This window comes from Mizuhopecten yessoensis, unplaced genomic scaffold (assembly GCF_002113885.1).
Source record: "Mizuhopecten yessoensis strain PY_sf001 unplaced genomic scaffold, ASM211388v2 scaffold9901, whole genome shotgun sequence".
In the NCBI taxonomy this organism is placed as follows: Eukaryota; Metazoa; Mollusca; class Bivalvia; order Pectinida; family Pectinidae; genus Mizuhopecten; species Mizuhopecten yessoensis.
Window position 1 is genome coordinate 38870 of NW_018408279.1, and position 22346 is coordinate 61215.

The 22346-nt window shown below is 37.5% G+C and overlaps 1 protein-coding gene across 1 annotated transcript; it reads left to right on the top strand.

Moving 5' to 3' along the window:
- The first annotated feature begins 56 nt into the window (after nt 1-56).
- Nucleotides 57-22318, top strand: LOC110459006. The gene is made up of 23 exons (XM_021511025.1): nt 57-293; nt 1514-1921; nt 2588-2830; nt 3201-3690; nt 4871-5048; nt 5984-6074; nt 6438-6629; nt 7292-7430; nt 7958-8109; nt 8343-8577; nt 9965-10038; nt 10727-10790; nt 11816-12013; nt 13096-13195; nt 14457-14586; nt 15003-15148; nt 15305-15432; nt 17088-17255; nt 18733-18910; nt 19072-19262; nt 20499-20729; nt 21096-21210; nt 21729-22318. The coding sequence occupies exons 1-23, from the start codon at nt 73-75 to the stop codon at nt 22040-22042; spliced, it is 4386 nt and encodes a 1461-aa protein (XP_021366700.1). The 5' UTR covers nt 57-72; the 3' UTR covers nt 22043-22318.
- Nucleotides 22319-22346: the final 28 nt, after the last annotated feature.

Consider the following 22346-nt stretch of genomic DNA (forward strand, 5'->3'; position numbering starts at 1 on the left):
TAAATTCCTAACAGCCCCGGATGATGACCAATATATGTACTGTTTCACAGGAATGGACAGACATCCATTTGGATGCAGATGGTGCATGCGTCTGCATACAATTGTTCTGAGGCTACCCAAGGGCCGCTGCATGGCCTCGGCGCTGCTGTACATGCATCTATTGCTTTCTCTGGCGTCTGTGCTGAAGAGTTGATGATTTGTGACCCCACGAGTGCCCTTGACTGTGGAATTGAGGCTAGTCGAGAGATCTTGGCCAACATCTCTATGGACAAACTGGAGGAGAATTTATGCAGGTTTGTACGAATTATAGCACTCGGGTTATAGATCATTGAGCCTTGTTATTAACTATTTATTCACCCACCATTTCATTGAGGAGGGGGAAGGGAGGGGCATAAATTGCTACTCATGTCTCCACTACTACATTATAACTCATTTTCATGAGTCAATTGACTGCATTTCTAAACAGATTTTCATCAAAGTTTCTACAAACTTACATTTAAGTACATTGGTAAATTTTCCCTGCAAAAGTATTTACCCCATCTATTAAAATTCTCTCGTGATCTTGATATACTTACCAATTTTCTTTAAAAATTTCTCAAGTCCAAACATGTTTTTTGCCTTATATGAGAATTTTCAAATTTAAATAAAAAACAAAGTCACATTGTAATCTAATAGAGTTAGGAGAGAATGATTCTATGTATATCTAATCTATTTGATTAAAACCTTTTAATTTCATGAAGTGAAAATCCTCCTGTACAATTCAAAATTTCCTCTAAATCACAAAAAAGTGAATTCCCCCAAAAGCTGTTTTGGTCTCTGCAACCACCCAGACAGCATGCACATTTTGAGGAAAGCCTTTGATTTGCAAAAGATGAGAAGAAGGACTCACTGTTTTATGAAACAACAACAAGCAAAGAAGTTAAGATTTGTAGCATTTATTCATGCAACAATGTTTGGCCAAATAATGGTACTCACAGACACTGCACATAACCTAACCTAGAATTTTGGAAGTCTCGACGAAGTGGCGTAGGCCCGGCCGTAAACTTGCATGCATTATTAATAGTGTCCATATATATATGGCAAATAATATGGACAGTCTATATACTATAGGGCTGTATGAACTGTGTGAAAACGCCTGTGGCGTATATATATGGCATAATTCCGGTGGAGCCCACGGCAGAACAGAGCTGTGCCGAAGGTCAATTCTAGTTCATGTTGAGTTAACGGGTTTACGGGGTGCCAGGAAGCAGCTGGGCTGTGGAACGACCCCTTCGTAGACGTGCTACAGCTCCCCCTGCGAATGGGGGCAGGTTACACCGAAGTGATAAGGCCCAAATGAATGTGCAGTAATGGTTTGCAAAAGATGAGAAGAGGGAATCGCTGTATAAATTTGATTAATCATATGTAAAAACAGAAATGTAAAAAGCATTTGGTAAGCTCATTTGTTTCATTGTGTGAACAAGTTTCATCCTTTTGCATTCAGTGTCAGGATAGTTTAAAATTGTCATTTCAGAATCTACGACCAATCAATGGAATGTGTGGAGCGGAACACTTACGCCTGTCCACAGGAGGTCAACTGGAAAGTCCAAGAGAAGATGGAGACCTCATTCTGTATAAGCTACGACATGATCAAACACTGTCCGTCTGTCCGCAAAGAAATGGCGAGAGACAGCACCAAAATCCCGAGCTGTGATGCAGACAGTTGGATGGAAGACATGCGGGAAGATATGGATGTTAAGAACGTCACCACCAGGACAGAGAACGGGACAACAGTTATTAACAGGAACACAACTAGAGCAAACAACACAGCTGAGATGATGGACGACTACAAAGTGTGTAACTTGACTGGTGCCTATGGATGTCTTTCCCATCTCGGTATGAAGTTGATGAGTCCCATGATGCAATGCAACAGTATGCATAGGTAAGTGATGCACCTTGTACGAAAGCAGTGTTTATTCTGCTTGGGTGGGAGGTAAAACAAGATACTTGGGGGCTTTTTTTAGGCTCCTGCACCAAAGTAGAAAGTAGTTTTCCATTGGTCGTTCTATCAATATGTTTTTGTTGGTAAATTAAACAGGTCACCTGAATCATTTCCAGATCCCCCCTTCCCCCTTGTTTTCAGTTTTCACTCTTGACTGCAGTCACAGTGTAATACTATCAATAAGTAAAGATGATCAGGACAACGTGGTGCTGGGTTTTCCAGCTTTAATCAAAATAACATGAACTAGTTTCAACACATTCGTTGTGTCATCATCTTTACCTATCGATTACTCAACTACTACGGCAGGACTCGTGTGTTCCTTGCGGTATCCGTCTGCTGGACAGCACAGATTTTTGTTGAACCCTTTGCACGGACGTTGTATCTCTCACTCCCCTTACAGTTTAATGCGGTTTAAGAATACATTTAGTCTGATTGAACTTCTTTCATGTGATAGTACACTTGTTGTGGGATCTGACAACAGGGGTCACATTCTGATGTCCTTCTAGCCTGGCCATTCTGTGTGTTGCCCTCAAAACTCTCTGTATTGCAAAATGTGCACATATATTTGTAGTTTCAATGTTAAACTTTGTGACATTGCGTTTCCAGGCAGTACACTAAAACCATGCAGTGTGTTGATAAGATGACCAGTTGGTGCGATAGTTCCACCATGTCGGTGGTCGAGTCAGTGGTGCGGATGGCTGTAAAGACCGTGTACAAGATGTGCCCACAGGTTGTCATGAAGCCATGCCAGGAATCAAAGCACTGTCGTCTGGACGAGGCACAACACTGTGTCGATGTTTTGGCCCACATGTCGAGTATGAAAGAGATGAAGGATCAACATATCTGCTTGTGAGTAACCTGCAGACTGGTACAGAGTTGGATATGTTCAGTGTATGATTAGGGCCTGGTTTGCACAGAGCCTGGGTTCTTTAACGAGTCGTTAATGAAAAAGTTTTAAAATCTTAAAATTTAGATTTTTGAAAATGTGAATTTTTAAAACTTTAAAACTTTAAAAAAAAAAATAAGAAAAATGTTGTGATAACATGATCATTTCAAATCCTTATTCATGCTACTATAGTTTTGAATTTTGATATTTTTGAAAATGAATTGAGAGTGACTATAGTCTAGTGCTGACAATAATAGCCTATCATTGTTTGTTTGTTCAGCAAACTTCCCTGTCTTTTCTGTATGTGACTGACGCTCACTGTTTTTGCTCCAGGGCACGTGAGATGACTGAAATCTGCCTAAAGGAGAAGCTACAGCACTGTTCTGTATTTGGTAAGTCCGCTATGATGGAGGCTGTCAAGCATGCCACACCAAACCGACATCTTGTTTGTGGTGGTGATCTTGAAGTCTGCATTCAGAAATTCTTCTTCAACACGATCGGTCTGATCAATGGTGATGTGATGTTGGCCCAAGCGACACGTATCCGAAACACGATCGCCAGCGAGGTGACAAGCCACTTCATGGAGAACCCATACATGGTCGGAGTGACGGAAATTAACAGAAGGATTGAGATGAATTTGGCTAATATGTCGCGCGCCATGAGGGAAATGTTGTCAGGTGGGGCCAACATGTCGATGATGCCCGATGCTATGCAGATGGACAACATGGGGGATGCTTACCTCATGGACGGCGTCGCCTACATGTGGGGAATGATTTCTGGAGGCATGGAGGAGGACTACCAAACTAACCACGCCAAGGCCAAGGTCAGTGTCTCTCGACAGAAGAAGGTCAGGTCTATTTATAGTAGAATTGTAGTAGGTCAAGGTCATTGTCTATTGATAGATGTAATTAAAGGACAGGAGTTTCACACATTTCTGTGTTTTATTGACAAAAAATTCTGCAATGTTTGTTTTCTTGGTAATATTCCGTGTAGCTATCAAGTAACGTATATGGTAAATGTATTGTATAAGGTTTTAATTTCATCATGTCGCCTTTTCCGCATTCCGGCACCAGTTTTTTCCAAATTTGTGACGTCACCTCACGTCACATGAAGGGGGTGTAGGATAGAGATTTTTACCCTGGACAGCTTTATCTTACACACACAGAAATGAGAGAAATACATACCCTATACCTTGGTGACCACAATTGCCAAACTTTGTATGTGAAAATTTATGTTTCCTGTCGGAGACTGTTCAAAGTTATGATTTGTACATAGTACATTTTTATATCTCGAGCTCAACTATGCACATAGTTATGTCCCTTTGTTTACCCTGTGTCACTTTGTCCTCGACATGCCTCGTATGCTCACATCCTTTAAAGTTTTGTTCGCAAATGTCCTGAACTGAAATTTGATCTCGTACCCCTTAAATTAATTTTCCCCGCCATTTTACAGAAGGGGGCATACAGTGTTATTACTGATGTCCATCCCATCGCGTTGTGTCCTCTCACAATTGATCAAGTGACTTCATTACTAAATTGATTTTTATCCATCTTTATACAATGGTCTAGTAAGAGAATATCTGGAATTGGTTTGCAATTCAGGGTTTCAAGGCCAAGGCCAATGTCACTACTACTATTTATAGAATTCCGTCAACCCCTTCAGTGAAGGTACTGAATTTGTTAACAGATTCTATTAAACTTTTATAGATATCAAGTTTGAGAATACTTCATAAAAATTTACAATTTCTTGAAACCAAGGTTAAGGTCACCATAACTGTTGGAGTAATCTATCAAAACAAATGACACTGACTGTGCTTGGGAGCAGGGGGCATCTATGTCTTAGACATTTTGCTCCTTCATAAGAACATTTATCCTAAAGTACGTAGGGGACTAGGGATTGCTCGCAATACTTTGCATTGTTTATTGAAACATTTGTATGACCCACCTTAGATAAGTGAAACGTTTATGTGATCATGTTGTTCATTGAAGCGTTTGTTTCACCAGGTTATTCAGTGTGCAGCCGTTCGTGAAGCATATGAGTGCATGGACAGTGAAATGCACATGGCTAGCTGGTCATACTTGTCGTCCGCACAAGGCACCTTTGTGAGACAGAACCTGATCCAGCTGCACGAAGTCTCCAAAAGCATGTGCCATGAAGATATGACCTGCACCTTCTTGAAGCGTAAGCTTGTGTCTAACTACCGATCTTAAGTATAACTAGTCAATTTCTCTCTGAGAAACATTGACGAAAATAATGTCATTACACACTGTATACTAGAGCTGTCAGCCTGTCACGATACACTTTACCCACGATTCGATATATATCTCGATATTTGTACCACGATTCAATTATTTCGATTTGATACACCTTTATTTTTAAAAATAAACAATAAATGAGATATATAAGCTGTCGATACACAGAAACCCACAGTGTTTCCACACTTTTGATTTGAAGCTTGCCGGAGCATCACAATTTCCTTTCCTTACTGCGGTCCGCCATTTTGTTATGAATGCTTTGTGAAAATTGCATCCACACAGCCGATTGGTTGAGGGATTAGAGATCAGCCAATGAAATTGAACGTCTCACAGACGTTTCGGCTGAAGTTGCATACACTAATATTCAGATCGTGGTGCATCGAAAATCTGGAAAAATATATCGTGAATCGAATCGAACAATAAATAATTGCGGTAATCGTGACACCTCTACTGTATACCGGGAAACTGTCACTGAGTCTAATATTTGCCATTTGCCAATAAAAGCATGTTCGCCTGGTGTTAATTTCACCTTTCACATGTAATACCTATGCACATTGTCTGTTGTGTACTAATATTCACTGTCAAGATAAATTCACCTTCATAGGGGAGGGGGGAAAAGGATAAAGCTGAAACTGACAGAATGTTCGTCCCGGTATACAGTATGTAAAGTAATGTTCTTGTATGCTTCAATGGTAAATGACCTCATTACAAGCCACAAAATAAAACAATCTATTCGTCACCTGGGAGCGATATGAGTAGAAGAATAATTAGAAAAACTGAAGTCTATGATGAGCTGTAACAGTAATGGGAAACGTCATTGTAACAATGATGACATGTGTGTTGACTGTTGTCTGTTGACAGAGCCAGAGTCCTGCCAGGTGTTGCCTGCTATGTGGATGACAATGGCTGGTGTTGGACAGGTCTTAACAACCAACAATGCCGCATTCTGCAGGTAAATGTGAATTTGGATATTTTGTAACTTTAATGCTACCTTCGTTGTGTCTGATGGTCAATGTGTTGTTATCTCCCCTTATTGCTGCGGGACTATCAACTTTTGAAAACAAGCTCTGCTAGATGTAGAGGGTTATAAGGCAATGAAATACACATGCAAGATGTACTACCTATTGAACATTTTTTGAAAATTTGATTTTTTTACTATTAAATACTTATTTGTCAATGAATTTTTCAAATTAAGATGCATTTATGGATTCAAAAGCATATTAAGCCATTGCTTTAGTAGCTTTCCATATGACCTGTATATGGATATCTACGTAAATATATAATTATGAATATAATATGTGTTGTATGTATTCAGCAATCTACCAAGTATGATGTCCAACATATCCGCCCTGACCTCAAGCTGCACGGATGACGTCGGTCAACACTTCAAAGCCATGCTTGGTTTCCAGGAAGAGGCAAAGGAAGCTATATGTAATCTACCCTCCAACTGTAACGTGGACGGTGCTACAGCCTGTCTGCTCAGTCTTAACAAAGACAACTTCTGCGCGTAAGTTTAACAATGCATACACATATTTTTTCTCACTCCATCGTTTAAGTTTGTGAATGGGCTATATAGCTATGCGATCCAAATATGGCGAGGGATCGTTTGATCTCGTTGCACAAAAACCAAACTTGTGGACACAGTAAAAAAAATACTCTGAGAACATTGTCATCTGAATATTGGAAAACACAACTCAAAGGAATATGGTTGATATCTGGAATAGTATGATCCCACAAGATGTTATTTCATCTCGTGACGTATTTGACTTTGAGAAGAATTCTGGATATACATTGAGTGAACGTATGATCATAGAGTGTCTTATACATGGGCTTATTTTACGTTTACCACAATGTATTTCAAATTATATTGATGTGGATATAGAGGTAGCAATGATCCCATCCACACTAATATCTTATTAAATCCTATTTTTAAAAAACCAAAAAAAACCACCTGTCTTATCTGACTAACTATGAAACAAAAACCTATCTTATCTGACACTATGAAACACAACGTATTGGTCAGATTAGACAGGTTTCCATCTAAACTTGGCATCATTTCTCTACCTATCCAAATGATAAAGATACCTATATATACAGAGTATAAGAATTTGCATACATATATTTATAGAAAATTAAACTACTGTAGCTAATGCTGTCTTTATTTTTCAGTGAGTATGACAACGTTAAGAACTGTATGACCGGAGCACTGAAGAGCTGTGCTGTCATGGTTCAGGCTAACCTGACTGCTGAACTGGAGAATGTACAGAACGCTTATGGCCAGTCCTGTATTAAGATGCCATCTATTTATGTAAGCAAGTTAATAGGTTTAAAACAGTTGACAATGTTAAAGCCAAAACAGGCCACAAATTGTTTCAATTTTTATAATAATGTAAAATGGAAATTTATTTTCCCGCTCAACTATATTGTATCATTGATACCACAGGGAGCCTAGCATGTAAGATACCTGTGAAACCTTAACCCTTTCACCACTGTAGACCATAATGGACTCCTCCATATCAATGCATGGTAGAGTCTACTAAAGTTACATAGGGGTGAAAGGGTTAATCCCAGATAGCCTGGTCAGTAAGAATGAGGTAAAATGAATACTGCGATTTAAGCCAATATGCAGGAAGTGAATTATCAAAATCTGTGTCATCTGTTTAATGAGCATGCATGTTGGCTTATATTACTCAGCATAACCTCCTCACCAAAACAAAATATCGGGAGGAAAACAAGCCAACATTTTTGGAAGTATGTAATAATATAAGATTGAATACTGTATGAAGTTCTTGTGTTGAGAAAACAAACGTTAATTTACTGATGATGACATTTCAGGTCACAGACCCAACCCGTTTAATCAGGCTGGAGGAAGGAAGCATGAATTCCACAAACATTTATGTGACCATGACTGAGTCACCCTCCTGTGGCAATAACTGCCACATCGAAGTTACCGTATCTCTGTCTGAAGTTGCCAGCTCTGTTGCAAAGTAGGTCTATCTAAACTCCCTCCAATAGTTGCAGTGGTGGAGCTCGAATGTGCCTGCCTCGAGATAAAACTTTTCTATATTTTATTTTATTTAGACGAAGAAAAGAAAGACAAGATATTGAAAGATTGGAAAATTACATCACCTTTAAGGCAACATTCCATGAAAGTTTAGGGTGTTATTTCAAAATGTTCTATTTTAACTTCCTTTCATTCTGTGACTGATTATTTCCGCAGGTGTGCTGATGGCGCTGTTGACATTCCACAAGTGTTGGTGGTCAAGGACGGTGATACCTCCGGAACCTGTAATATGGTCTTTACGGATGCCGACTACATGACCCCTCGCGTGGTGCCCCTCTTGGCGACCGCTGACCTCATTCAGGACGGCACACACTACATCACTGCTAAACTTACAGCAACCAAGATTGATAACGGAGTAGTCGTAAAAGAAACACAGCTTGCAGAATACCAGGTACTTGTTACGTAGTAATCATCGGAATCGCACCAGATTTTCAACTTTAAGGGATGATGTGTCTTCAACCCCCTTGAGTGTTAGCTAGTTTAATGTTGTTTTACAGGGTGTTAATGTAAAGATAAACTTTATTTATTTTACAACATTTATGAAACAAGTTGTTTCAACTTATATTAGTCACTCTTGTTGGCCAAGATATTAGTGTGCTGGGATCTTAATGTGGGAGGAAACCAGAGTACCCAGAGAATACCCACGTGGTCGGGCAGGTGACCCAACCTTTTCTAGCCCGATCAGGGAATCAAATCCCAGCCGCCTACAGGGTGTGGCATGCTATAAACAGCTAAGATCATTTAAAGATGTATGTCCATGTGTGTAATATATGCATGTGTGTCATTTGTGCTGGAGGCAAAAGCATAACTACAGTACAAAAAATGTGTGTTAAGGGCCATTCTAGGATGTTTCATTCATTGTTCCCTTTGTAAATTATTGAATAATATTATAAAGATTCACAAAGTTGACACATTTCTGATTCAGGTAATGAACACAATCGTATCATTTTGTGACATGAGTGTTTCACCGACTCAAACGAATACTATAAGCTCTCAGATTCTACTGGTCCTAAAATTAAATCCCGTCTTTGGCTAATGATGATACAAGTGACATTATAGAAAAATATAACTTAAAAAAAAAAAAAAAAAAAATACATCTCATCTTTCAAAATAGTCGGCTATGAAATGATAATCACTGTTGCTATTGAATACCCGTTGAGAATACCTGCTATTACCCAGTGTTGTGATGTAAAAGGGATTTGCATTTTGGGCTTATTTTGGTTGTTATTAAAAGTTTAGATGTCCTACTGTCCCCTTTATGTGTGTTATGTGTGCGTACATTGTGTCCGCATATATACCAGGTATTTGAATATTTGCCCCAAAACATAATGTTCCGAAAAACTTCAAATATATAACTGATATAAAAAAAATAAGTATAAACTTTATTTTATTTCATATTTGTACAAATGTTTTGCAAGAACATGTATCTGGTTAATTTGACAATGAAAATGGATTCAGATACAGGTTTTGAAAACTTATACAACATCTTCTGACTCCTTAGATATTTTTTGAAATTGTAGACATTTTTTTTCAATATTGAAGAATATATCCAATAAAAATAGAGAAAGAAATTTGAAATTGTTTGACTACTAAAGGGAACATAAAAAAATATCTGTATCACTGTCATCAGTGAACGTATGCTAGTATGATGATACGACGAAATCAGAAATCAAGTCAGCACAAAAGGAAATCCCCTGAATCTTGAAGGTTAACCATTTTCATGTGGCATTTAGGGTGATATCAGACTAACACTTCATTTTTTTTCATTTATTTTATAGATTGTTGTCACCAACAACGACCGTTACAGTGCGTGTATGGCCTTTGGTGATTCTGTGCGGTCGTTTGACGGACTGTAAGTATTCGTTCTTACCATGTCTCATCCATACTTGTGTTGACTACATCAATTACACCTTAAGTTTGGTCAGTGTTTTATTTACCATGAGTGATTTAACAAAAAAAAATATTAACTTAGTTTAGCATTAAAGTACATTCTGTGTAGAATTATAGTCTTGTAATTCTGAATACATTATGATACGTACGTAAAGGAAGTTATAAGTTTTTGTCTTCATTCTTCGATTCTGCTTTCAATTATGGAAATCCGTACAGATGTAATTTCTTGCATTTGTAGTTTTCGTTGATTATAACAAATATATCTGATATTCAGATTTTCCTATTCCTTTTGTTTGAGGTAGATTTTGAATAAATGGAACAGCCAACAGTGGTTATCCACCAGCTATCTATAATGTTTGAGGATATTATGACATTAACTCATTCAACCCTGACATCTTATAATGGACTATTCCAACCTTTGAATTGGAAGAGTTCAAATGTGTCTTCAGGGGTGAATAAGTTAATGGTAGGCCTATATTGTGGCAATTTTCAGAACATGTGTTAACAAAGTTGATCATATTTGTTTCTTGTCAGAATATTCTTTTTACAAAATGAAAATGCATAAAAATAATGTGATGATTCAGATTGTTTGATGTGCCATGTATAAACTACAATGAGATATTGTACACTGTTTTTTGATGTGTTTGCAGAAGCCACAATAACTACTACCAAGGGTTGTTCTTAGTCTACAAGCACACCATATTGCCACAAGAGGTATGCTATTATTGTACAATAAGAGCTGAAGATATAGACTTTCCTGTTTATAGCCTGAATAGAAATATTATTTGTTTCCCATAAAGTATGTCAACTATATATAAAACAAAACAAAAATCTCTAAACTAGACTTGAATATGCAATTATAAATATTTTTCAGTGGTTACAACATTTTCAATTTTCAAACAATAACTGAATTACAATTTTCTGTAAATACCAAAAGCTGACGGACTCCAAACTGTTAAGAAAATTCCTGCCCAAATAGTAATTTTTGCAATTTCTATTTCAGAACTAAGATGAAAACCCCCCACATTGAATGTATAAAATATAAAATGTGTCAAATGAACAAATTAAAAATCAACACTTATGCATCTATAACAGCAATTTGACATCTAAAGAGTACCATGCAACATAATGAATAGTATTCCTTATTCTAAAATCCTTCAAAACACTAAATAAATAAAAAAAAAAATCACCAACATACATACTCAATTTTATAATTTGGTAATGTTGAAAAATAGCAATCAAATCTAAGTTTAATGTTCCTCTTAACCCTTTTACCCCCATGTAGCTTTCGTAGACTCTACCATGCATTGATCTGGATGAGTCCATTTTGGCCTACCGTGTTGAAAGGGTTAAACACCTATGAAGTTTATAGATAAAGCTACTGTAGGCTGGCAGAGAAACCTTATGAGTGTGAGACATACTCGTTTAAGTAATAGAAATCTGTTATGTTTGAGACACCTCTTGTCCCATATGAATTCAATGTAAATGTGTTTAGTGTAACTGTGATTAGAAATCTGTTTATTGTGTTTTTGTTCTTAGCTTATGTTACTAGAAACATGATGATGTTTACTCTCAAGAATTTGAGTTCCTCTGCTCTGAAAATGTTCACTTAAATCATGATTGGTTTGCTTGTACATATAATAATAAATTAACGACATATGTTACAAACGTTGAGAGGAATAAATCGGCTATGCGCATAGACTTCGTCTTCAAATGTTGTATTCGTTCGTATTGTGTAGGTGTTTGTGCTGAAGCAAAAGAGCTTGAATAGGTTCGGAACAGAGTCATGTGCCGTGGCTGTCAAATCGGAGGATGATGTCTTCATCATCGACCGCTGCCGAGAAAGCAATGGAAATATCCGAAACACACAGCAGCTTTATATGACTGGCACTTTGCATCCGTTTACAGAGATTAACAGCGAGGGCAGCAAATACACGGTATGGAAGTTGTAACCGATGCTGTGTAAATAATACAGTCTTTAGAATGCAAACATGCAATCAGTTCTATCACAATTGTAATTGATACCTTGTCTACCAAATATTATACTAACCTTTTCACCCCTATGGATGAGTCTATTATGGTTTACAGGGTGAAAGGGCCAGTGAATGAATGATATATTGATACTACAATTATACAATTATATTTATTTTCATTCACACCCATGAAGCGTCATACAATATTTAAACTTGGTATCACCGGACTGCAATTTACTAAATATGACGGAGTTACCATAATTTTGTACACTTTCCAAATCACGCCAGACACGAAGGTAGAATGACAAATTATAGTGGTGAAAAAATCTCTCCTCGCCCTCCACCACCTTTAAAATCCCCTGTTTGGAAACGATGAATAGGAAATATTTGGTGGGCAGTAAAATAGGTAGAGTTGTAATAAACTTCAAATCATCTGAAGCAGCGTTGGGCTAATATCAAGTCCACACACTATGCGGCTAATAAACAAGCTGACGATATAGCAACTTCTTCAAACAAAATTGAAAACTTCTAAATTTCATTTGTGTCAGATCAATGACAATAGCAACTAATAGGGTCTCATTGGAATTGTATTACCTTGAACTTGAGACTATATTCATTTATAGAAAAATAACGACCCGAAGCGAGATATAAGTGTGTGGAAGATGACGTTAACATGTGTCAACCGTAAAGTTCTGAGTCAGTCAGACGTTTGTCTTCTATGTTTTGTTATATAGTTTCATATAATGCAATGTTTGTTGTATCATGGGTCTTGTATCAAGCTATGTATTGTATCGTGAGAAAATGTGTATTCACAGCCCAAACTAATACTGTAAATTTGACAAAATGGTGTAGGCTAACAAGGGAGGGTATAATATATGTTGGGATAGAGTTAGTTCTTTCGGGGACACAACAGATGGTGACTAGATGAGATTAAATTCAGGGAACACAGAATACTGTTAGCAGATTTGAGGCAGAACGTATAGTAAATGTAGTAGTGTTATTTAGTGAAGTGTAAGGTTTAAAATCAGCCTACTTTTGTTGTGCAGGTGAGGTTCCCCTCCGGAACCGTGGTGACCATTGAAGACATGACAATCTCACTGCAAATCATGGTCCATGCTTCGCCATTCGACATGGGTCACACAACAGGTATGACAAAACCGTCGGGGCTTCATCATGGGGTTCGGGAAACGGACCCTGGGATGAAATTGAGGAAAATCATCAACATAATGGCCATTTTGGAAAATCTTGAAAATTATTTTACCAACTTATATCTAAGCCTATCTTTTTGTCAACATAATTCTGTCCTTCCTACATGTGCTACATTTTGAGAACTCAGTCCATTGGGAGTAATCTATTTAAATTTATGCATTTTTTTTTTTTGAGATTTCACAATAAAGAATTTTAAAGGAGTAAATTGAGAAAAATCAGGGGTGGGGGGCGTATTGTTGGCTATGACCATGATCATCCCGCTGCATCATGTCCTCCCCCACTTCCTGTCTTCTTGCAATTCATATCTTAAAAACTTTTCATGAAAGTTCATATAAAAAAAATTGTAATGAAAAAAACTCAGATATCTACAGATTTCAGGGTCGTAATGATAATGCAAGGTCACTTGCTATTTATATGTAAACCACAGGGCTAGAATGGCATGCTGCAGGTCTTGCAGAAATTTTCAAGTTGCATTATTCTTTGGTTATAACTTGAAATTGATTGAGATCCCCATCATATAACCAAACATAATTCAATTTTGGCTATTCCTCCAAGGGTAGACCTCTTCAGGTTTTATTGCATAGCCTTAAAAAAAACAGAAAACAAAAAAAGTGATAACTTTGTATACTGCTGTTTTGCACAGTATTTGTAATCCTAATGTTTGATTGCTTAGCTATAAAATTACTCCACAATGGTGTGTTTTGTGCAATTGTGTTTATTAGAAATGAATGAATATTCACTATGTATTTCAAGTGTTGTCTTACTGTTTAAATCAAATTATAAGGGAATGCCAGAATTATTGTTGGGTTATAGGGTTTGTACCGAAAAAACTGCATTTTTGTGCACGAAATGGACACAGTTTTTTTCGGTATATACTGTATAACCCCCAAAAATTAATGGTTATTCCTTAAATATACCTGCTTGGCATAAAGAAAAGAACACAAAAGATACTGTCAGCATCTGGCCCCGCCCTTGAGGACTTATTCTCGGTCCATTTCATGTCAACAATTTAGATCCCAATTCTATATCCATATACACATACACAATGCAACCAGATTTGCTATGAAGCATTCTTTGGACCAGAAAGACTGAATATATTGCCATGACTGCTCCAATAGTCAGTGAGCAATACAGGTACTATGGGCCTCTTGCTTTGAATTTTACAGCAATGAAAGTGAGTTTCTCTTTGCTTTTAAAGGTTTGTGTGGTGTGTATGACGGTATGACTGACAATGATCTGACCCTGCCCAATGGACGAGCTATTGCTATCGCAACATCAACCGCTAGTGTCGATTTTGCTACCTCTAGAGACTTCGACAGGCAATGGTCGTAAGTATCAACATCAAAATTACCTATTGCTTGGTTAATTATTGTATAAAGGATGTCATCTTTGGTAATAAAGCTTAAATATAGGAATTTATTTGAAATTATTTGAAATTTAAAGCTGACAATGCAAACTTAAAAATTCTTTCAATCGAGATTAAAAAAACAAAATAAATTCAACTATTCAGTATGCTTTTGAGATGTTCCCAAAACCTAAGGAAGTGCTGACATTTTAGTTTGTCCTTGCATGGATGGTGACAAGTAAAAACCTGTAAGGGTAATTTATAAAGCACATTACTTAAGCTAAATTGTAACTCAACTACAATGTCATATTTTTCTCAAATTCTGTAGTTAAGTTGGTGTCATGGTTTTGATCAATTCAGAATGAGAATTTAATGCGTGTGTTCACTTTCAATCCCTAGGGCATCTTCGTCGGATTTGTTCCTGAAGAGCTCCGACTTCCCAACGAATACCTTCTGTAGCTGTGGCAGCAATGCTGGTAGCTCATCCCCACCGCAATGTGTCTCTCGTAACACACTCGTGGACTCTTGTGCTTCACCTTTGGCTGGTAGGTTTGATTTAAACACTTTTTCAGTATTTTTTGTGGTCTTCCTGCGATTCTGAAAGTGTTTTTTGCTGTCCTCCTGTGATTCTGAAAAAAAAAATAATTCTGAAACTGTACGTATGTTCTGTAGATTCACTTGCTGACCATACTGTGTTGTAGGTACTGACATCACAAATGCATTGAAGGAGGGTGCTGCTGTTATCGTCACCGGCTGCGACAGGAAGAGGAGACAGGCCGGAACGGGATTGTTCGATGGTGTTGAGATTGACCCAACCTATGATGATTCGGTAGGAGACAAAATATAAGATTATTAACCAGTATGTAGGATTGACATATAAGGTTTTTACCAGTAAATGTTGAGGACGAGGGGATATCTTTCAGGTGCCGATGGGACAGTTTCCCTTGTAATGTGGGAACATACGTGAAATTAGGTACTCTGCATGGCGGTTTTTAAGGTATTGAATGGATGGATGGATGGATAAGAACACAGTGTCATGATGTATTGTTTTGAAAAAGTTCTGGCATTTGCATTAACTTTGGTAATTTTTGTAGAATATTGACTTGTGATCATGGTTTGTGTTTAAACATTTAGAAGATTTTGACTGCTGTATACTGGGAAATTTTCGCTGCAGTTTAAATTTTCGTCCTTCGTAACAAGGATTAATTCATCATTTGTAAACAATATAATAAACATAGAAATTAAATGTGAAGGGCGAATTTAATATTTGACGAAAATTTCATGTGTTTACAGTTTTTACTAATTGTTTCTACCAGGACGGGTAGAAATTAAGCTACGGACATTGTCACTATATATAGTAAAAATACATGGAGGAGTCTTAAAGTCAGTCAATATAAAGAGATGATTACTATAGGGGGTGGTCATCGCCCTGCTTGAGAATCGACTGTATACATACTATATAGCAATAGAATTGGCTAGTCTATTTAGTAGATCGGTATAATTATTTATTCCTTGGGTCCTGCGTAAAGCATGTTTAGCTGAACATAGTTTGAGTGAGGAGAAGTGTATTTGAACTTGAAAATCTGTATACCAGAAAACTTTCACTGACGTTTAACTGACGTTTTCTTGTCAACTGTACAAGGGGTAAATTTATTATGACAGTGTATTTTAGTACCCAGCGTTACATCTAAACTAAAAACTTGTGAAAACCAAAATTAACACTGGACAAATATGAATTTTACCAAAGAAGGGCACATACAGTGGTTTAAGGTTAGGAGGGATGAATCTGCCGTATACATTTGTATTAAATTTGGAGTAGGATCGATGTATTTTGCTTTTTCTTGAATAAGAGTTATAAGGAGATGGTTTTGAGTAAGGAGTGTTGTATTTAACTTATCTGGAGTTTGGGCTTGAAGGAATGTATATGACTTAAGTCTGGAGTTTGGAGGAATGTATTTGACTTTAGATCTGGAGTTTGAAGGAATGTTTTTGACTTTAGATTTGGAGTTTGAAGGAATGTATTTGACTTTAAATCCGGAGTTTGAAGGAATGTATTTGACTTTAAATCTGGAGTTTGAAGGAATGTATTTGACTTCAGATCTGGAGTTTGGAGGAATGTTTTTGACTTTAAATCTGGAGTTTGAAGGAATGTATTTGACTTTAAGTCTGGAGTTTTGAGGAATGTATTTGACTTTAGATCTGGAGTTTGAAGGAATGTTCTTGACTTTATATTTGGAGTTTGAAGGAATGTTTTTGACTTTAGATCTGGAGTTTGAAGGAATGTATTTAACTTTAGATCTGGAGTTTGGAGGAATGCATTTGACATAAATATCTTTGGCTTGACCAGGAGTTGGAGTTATGCGAGATGTACCCTTCTTACGATTAATATTAAGTCATCAATTATACAATATATGTTTACTTTTAATAAGTGCATTGAACTGCATAATGATATTTCAATATTACTTTCATTTATGATAATTACAGGTCACAGAACCCACATGGAACCAGACCAGGACCTACAACCTCGACTTAGCCACAGCTTTCTGTCAACAACAAGTGAATGCTAAGGCAGTTATAAGCCTCTGTCAGCAGATTCCGGGCTTTTCCTTACCCACTGACACTGTCATCCAGGAGTGCATTGACAAAATCAAGGTAATGAAACTTCATATTGATAACCTGGTACATAGTAACTCATTCACCCCTGAAAACACATTTGAACTCCTCCAATGCAAAGGTTGGAATAGTTCAATTTGAACTTTTAGGGGTGAATGAGTTAAAGTCTGGTTCTGTCATTGTTGGGACCGTTAAAAATGATGCAGTCAGGGGTCCTCTTAACACATACTATGACGATGCTTAATTTGAAGGACTTCTTCGCTTCTGTTATTTGATAAAAAATGAAATTTACTTTGTGTATAATTAGCTTAAGGAGAATGGTTTTGCCCATATCTGGGTACCTGTAATTGCTACACAGATTAAACTTTTTAGGAATATAGAATTTTGTAAAATAAATACGTCTGACATCATTTTGCTGCAGTTAAAATACCATTCATGTTAGTACTATTGTTTTATACACATTACTAAAGGAATATTGTCATCATTCGGCAGTATCCAAAAACCTGTTTATATATCCGCTATTGCACCATACCTTTCCTATATGAATATAGCAATTATAAATTGTACCACTGGCATTTATACAGTATGGTACATTATAACTTCAGACTCAAATCCTGATTTTTGTGTCGCTTGCAACACAAGGCGATGTATAGGTATTACTTTGTCGGCGTCATCAGTTGCATCGTCCGAAACAAGGTTTCCATACAATAACTTGAGTTCCCTTGGGTTGATTGAACTCAAACTTGGTACACATATTGCATACCGATATAGCTTGGTCAAGTTCGCATTCCAGAAGTTAAGGTGCATTTTTGATGGAGTTATGGCCGTTTTATTGCCAAATAAATTAGGTAGGCATTAGGTAGTAAATGCAAGAATTTTTCTATTCTTTAATCAATTCTAGAAGCAATAATGTTCAACATATCTTACAGGTTTTTCTGTTGAATTTCAACTTTCCACGTTTTGGCATATCTGTCTACACGATAACTCAAGCCATAACACTTTTCTTACTAAAAGCACTGAGCAGGCGACACATCCACTCCTGTGAATTCTTGTTAAGTGATTGAGGGATGTTGATGACAGCATTTCTTGATTAATGAACAAAGAAAAATTGATTCCTTTAAACACCATAAAATTCATCTCGGTATGTTAGCCAGTAATAACCGTTTTACTAGGTAGTATAACACAAATTTGTTAGTTACGTCTAAGTAAATATTGAAATATAATGCTTTCAAGTGAAGCTTATTATATTTTATCAGTGACAACCCTATGCTGAGAGAAAAAAGACAGATTTTATAGGCAAGGGTCATAACTGTACCTGTCTGTAAGCCTGAATGTGGAAAGGGTCGAATTTGGTAGTACTACATGTAGCAATAAAATAGTTTTATTCCTTTTTAATGAATTAGGTTTGTGGGCTAACAAACTTTGAAACAATGCCATATATTTTTTTAAAGGAGATTGTTTGTGGTTGAGACTTGAACCTTTTTAGTAATGATATACAATTGTTTTCCTTCTGTAGTTGACTGATTCTGCAATCGATGCCACCTATACGCTAGCTGTGTATATCGGGCAATGCGAGTCTGAGGCCAGACAACTACTCGGCTCCACGGACATCACATTGGTTCAACTTGCGACAAACATCCTGAACTTTGTTTGTCCAAACGACTGTAGCGGAAGCAATGGTATCTGTAGTGCTGGTACGTCAAGTTTCATCTCGACATCTGATTTCCTGGGACAATATTTTGATTTTAAAGTAGTTCAAAGTTGAAATTTTTCAAACATGAACTTTCAGTTTTCCTAGCTAGAAACATTACGTAGACCTGGCAGCTGACTGATATATTTGTTTGTGTGTATACAGGTACTTGCCAGTGTCAACAGAGCTGGCTTGGCGTCGACTGCTCCATTGACGGGAACCAGCCTCCAACTGTCTCGAGTGTGGAGAACAATGGACTATGTCCCCTTGGCAGCACCGACTGTGCTGTGATCACAGTTCTTGGTGACAACTTCAGTGACCAGAAGACACCTTCATGCCACTTCCAGGCTCTCACTGTAGGTATACTAGTAGATGTTGTGACAATATTCTTAAATCATTAAACTCCCATCTGAAAACGTTTGATAAGCAGTACTCCTGGCCGCATGCATCTCTGTCCATGGCAATTGTTTCATGGCCATAACTGTCTGGTATCTCCATGCAAGTTCCTCTGTTCTTGGGTAATTCTTAACCCTTTCACCGCTGTAGACCATAATAGACTCATTCATATCTATGCATGGTAGAGTCTATTAAAGTTACATAAGGGTGAAAGGGTTAAGGTCCTTTACTTTCAACTGGATATTGTTAAGATTAGAGTCAGGTAGAGTTATCAATCACAACAGCATCAGGATAGACTTTTTCAAATTTATTTGGTACTTGTCGACTGAATAAATCAAAGCTACAGTGACTTGTATTTCCTTCTCCCATGACCTGCTTTCTGGCCATAGTTTTCTCACATTTTTGTACTGGCCATTCATGTGTTGTTGCATCTTGGGATGATTGCTAGCCTGAGTTTCCTCTGGCCCTGTCACCAGACATCTAGGCTATCTGTCAAAATGCCTGATGTCAAGGCCAGAGGAAACTCGGGCTAAATGATTGCGTGTCAGGTGTAAATCTAGTTGCTGAGGTCAAGGTCACAGAGTTAAATTTACTCTCCTTTATCTATTAACTAAGCCCGCATGAGATTGATCTCCGTGGGGTGAAATTAGTGAAATTATGAAACTGTCACACAGGAATGATTTGATCTGAACAGACATCCTGATATTTTCTTACTATCCTTATACTTACAGGCTGTCAATAGAACTATTTACAAAACAACATTTTCATGAACTTTCTTTTGACAGATTGACCGTTGGTATCCAAAGGCTTCATTTAGGTATCTCGATTGAAACGGTTCAGGTGGTGCAGAAATATTCCATGATTAACCAAATGCACTTGGACTGAACTGTAGGCACAGCAAAATAAACGTGTCCACTGAATTATATAACATATCTTAAAGTCTACATGTGGCTTGACATCGCTTTATATAGAAATAACGCAAACTAGCAGTAGTCAGCATTTTAGTTTCGGTCAGGCACGTCTCAAGGACCCCTCTGAATCTACCCTTGCTGAGCATTCCTGAGGTCAGCCTCGGTTCAGATCTGCACCTGGCGTTTTCTTTCCAGGTTGAACCAGATACACGAAAAGGGCCATGGTCTTTTTTGGCAGTCAATAAAAGCAATTGTTTCACTTTTTTGTTAACCATTTGTTGACAGATCAATCAGGCCGGTACCACTACAACTGGACCTGTGCAAATCGTGGTCGCTGAGTATGTTACAATAACACAGATCAACTGTCCAGTACCTGCAGACATGATGACGTCCAGTCTCAAATCGGCCGTACAGGTGGCGGTCAGTAATGATGGAGCTAAGTTTAGTCCCTATTACACGGTGGTCACCTTCGACAGTGCCTGTTACAGCTGTTCAACAACTGCCTGTACGACCACTGTGAGTATCACTTACTAACAAGGTGTTACAATATTTGATATCTCATGTTATGTAGAATTTTAATATTTAATATCGTATGCAAATATAATGTTCTGATGGAATCAAATTGCACAGGTGGGTGAATGTATTGTTTTAAAATTTTACATCAAAACATTCTTGAGATGAAATGTAAGTGTTAATTTTCAATAACTAACAACTAATGTATGAAAAAAATATTCAAATCATAATGTTTTTTTCAAGACATCAATAATATGGGTACCTTTTGGCAGCTCTGATTCTCATTATAAACTAGATGTGTTTAGAGTTTTTTAGTTGTTGATACAAACTTTGGAACGAATATTTGAGATTTGTACGGCGTCCTTTCAGACTACTGGCTGTGTGATAGAGAATGTTTGCTACGAAGCATTCTCCAACAAACCTGGTGACCAGTGCCACTACTGCGATCCTTCTCTAACAAACACGGGGTGGACAATGAAAATCGGTTTGTAGTTTTCACCTACCTTTTACAACTAGTCCAATATCAATTAATTTATATGTCATTTATGAATTCATCAAGAACATTGAAATTTCAAAAGGTACAAGCAAATTTCTTAACTCATTCACCCCTGAAGACACATTTGAACTCTTCCTAATCAATGGTTGGAATAGTTCATTATGAAGTTTCAGGGGTGAATGAGTTAATATGCGGTCATAGAGACTACATAGCATCAACAGAAGAATGATGTGCTGTACGTAATTATAAGTGTACTGAGTTTCAAAGGACATATGCTTGAGGGTTTTAATCTGTAATAAAAAAAGATAAACTCATTCACCCTTGAAGACACATTTGAACTCTTCCAATTCAAAGGTTGGAATAGTTCATTATGAAATTTCAAGGGTGAATGGGTTAAGACACACAAATGCATATCTTGATTATATGCATCTGAAAACAGCTCAGTTTTTGAACATTTCCCCACAAATCAACTAGGATGTATTTACAGTGTCTTTTCCTATTTATAGCTCCACCACTGTGTAATTTACCTACGACACCAGCCCCCCCTACAACCTCCAGCCAACCAGCTGTGACAACCACCACCACAACGCGAGCAACCACTCCTCGCCCGACAACACCCAAACCAACTACACCAAGACCGACTACACCAAGACCAACTACTACACCAACCACACCAGCTCCTATGGTGAAGACGACAACAGAGGAGCCGGTCCTTAGCCAAGACGCCCAGTTGATTGTTGTTGTGTTGGGAGTTGTTGCTGGCCTGTTCGCCGTCCTGTCCTGTATCTTGGCTGTCAAGTATTGTCAGCGTCAACCGTAAGTATATCTTGAGTATTGTAGTACATTTGTCTGGTAGTATTAACTGTTTCTCGTCTATTATCTCGTCTATTTTTCGTTCATTTTCTTGACATTTCTTTGTCAGTTACTGACTGCTTGTTACTAATTGGTAGATTCAGGACCTTGTCAAAAGCTGTTGGAAATAGTTGTAAGAAGCCGGTTAGTTCTATTTTTTTCCCCTGATAAGATAAGACATTATGATCACCAAAGATTAGTATGTAAGGGACGTGTAAGTTTGTCTCCTGATGAGAGCTTTAGTTATTCTAGCTAGATATACATGTACTAGA

Bases quoted from the DNA above. Each gene is read 5' to 3' on its own strand.
- LOC110459006 (XM_021511025.1), top strand. From the start codon at position 73: ATGCAGATGGTGCATGCGTCTGCATACAATTGTTCTGAGGCTACCCAA. The intron at 15,433-17,087 runs GTAGGAGACAAA...TGATAATTACAG, and splicing joins ACCCAACCTATGATGATTCG to GTCACAGAACCCACATGGAA. The intron at 21,211-21,728 runs GTTTGTAGTTTT...TCCTATTTATAG, and splicing joins GGGGTGGACAATGAAAATCG to CTCCACCACTGTGTAATTTA.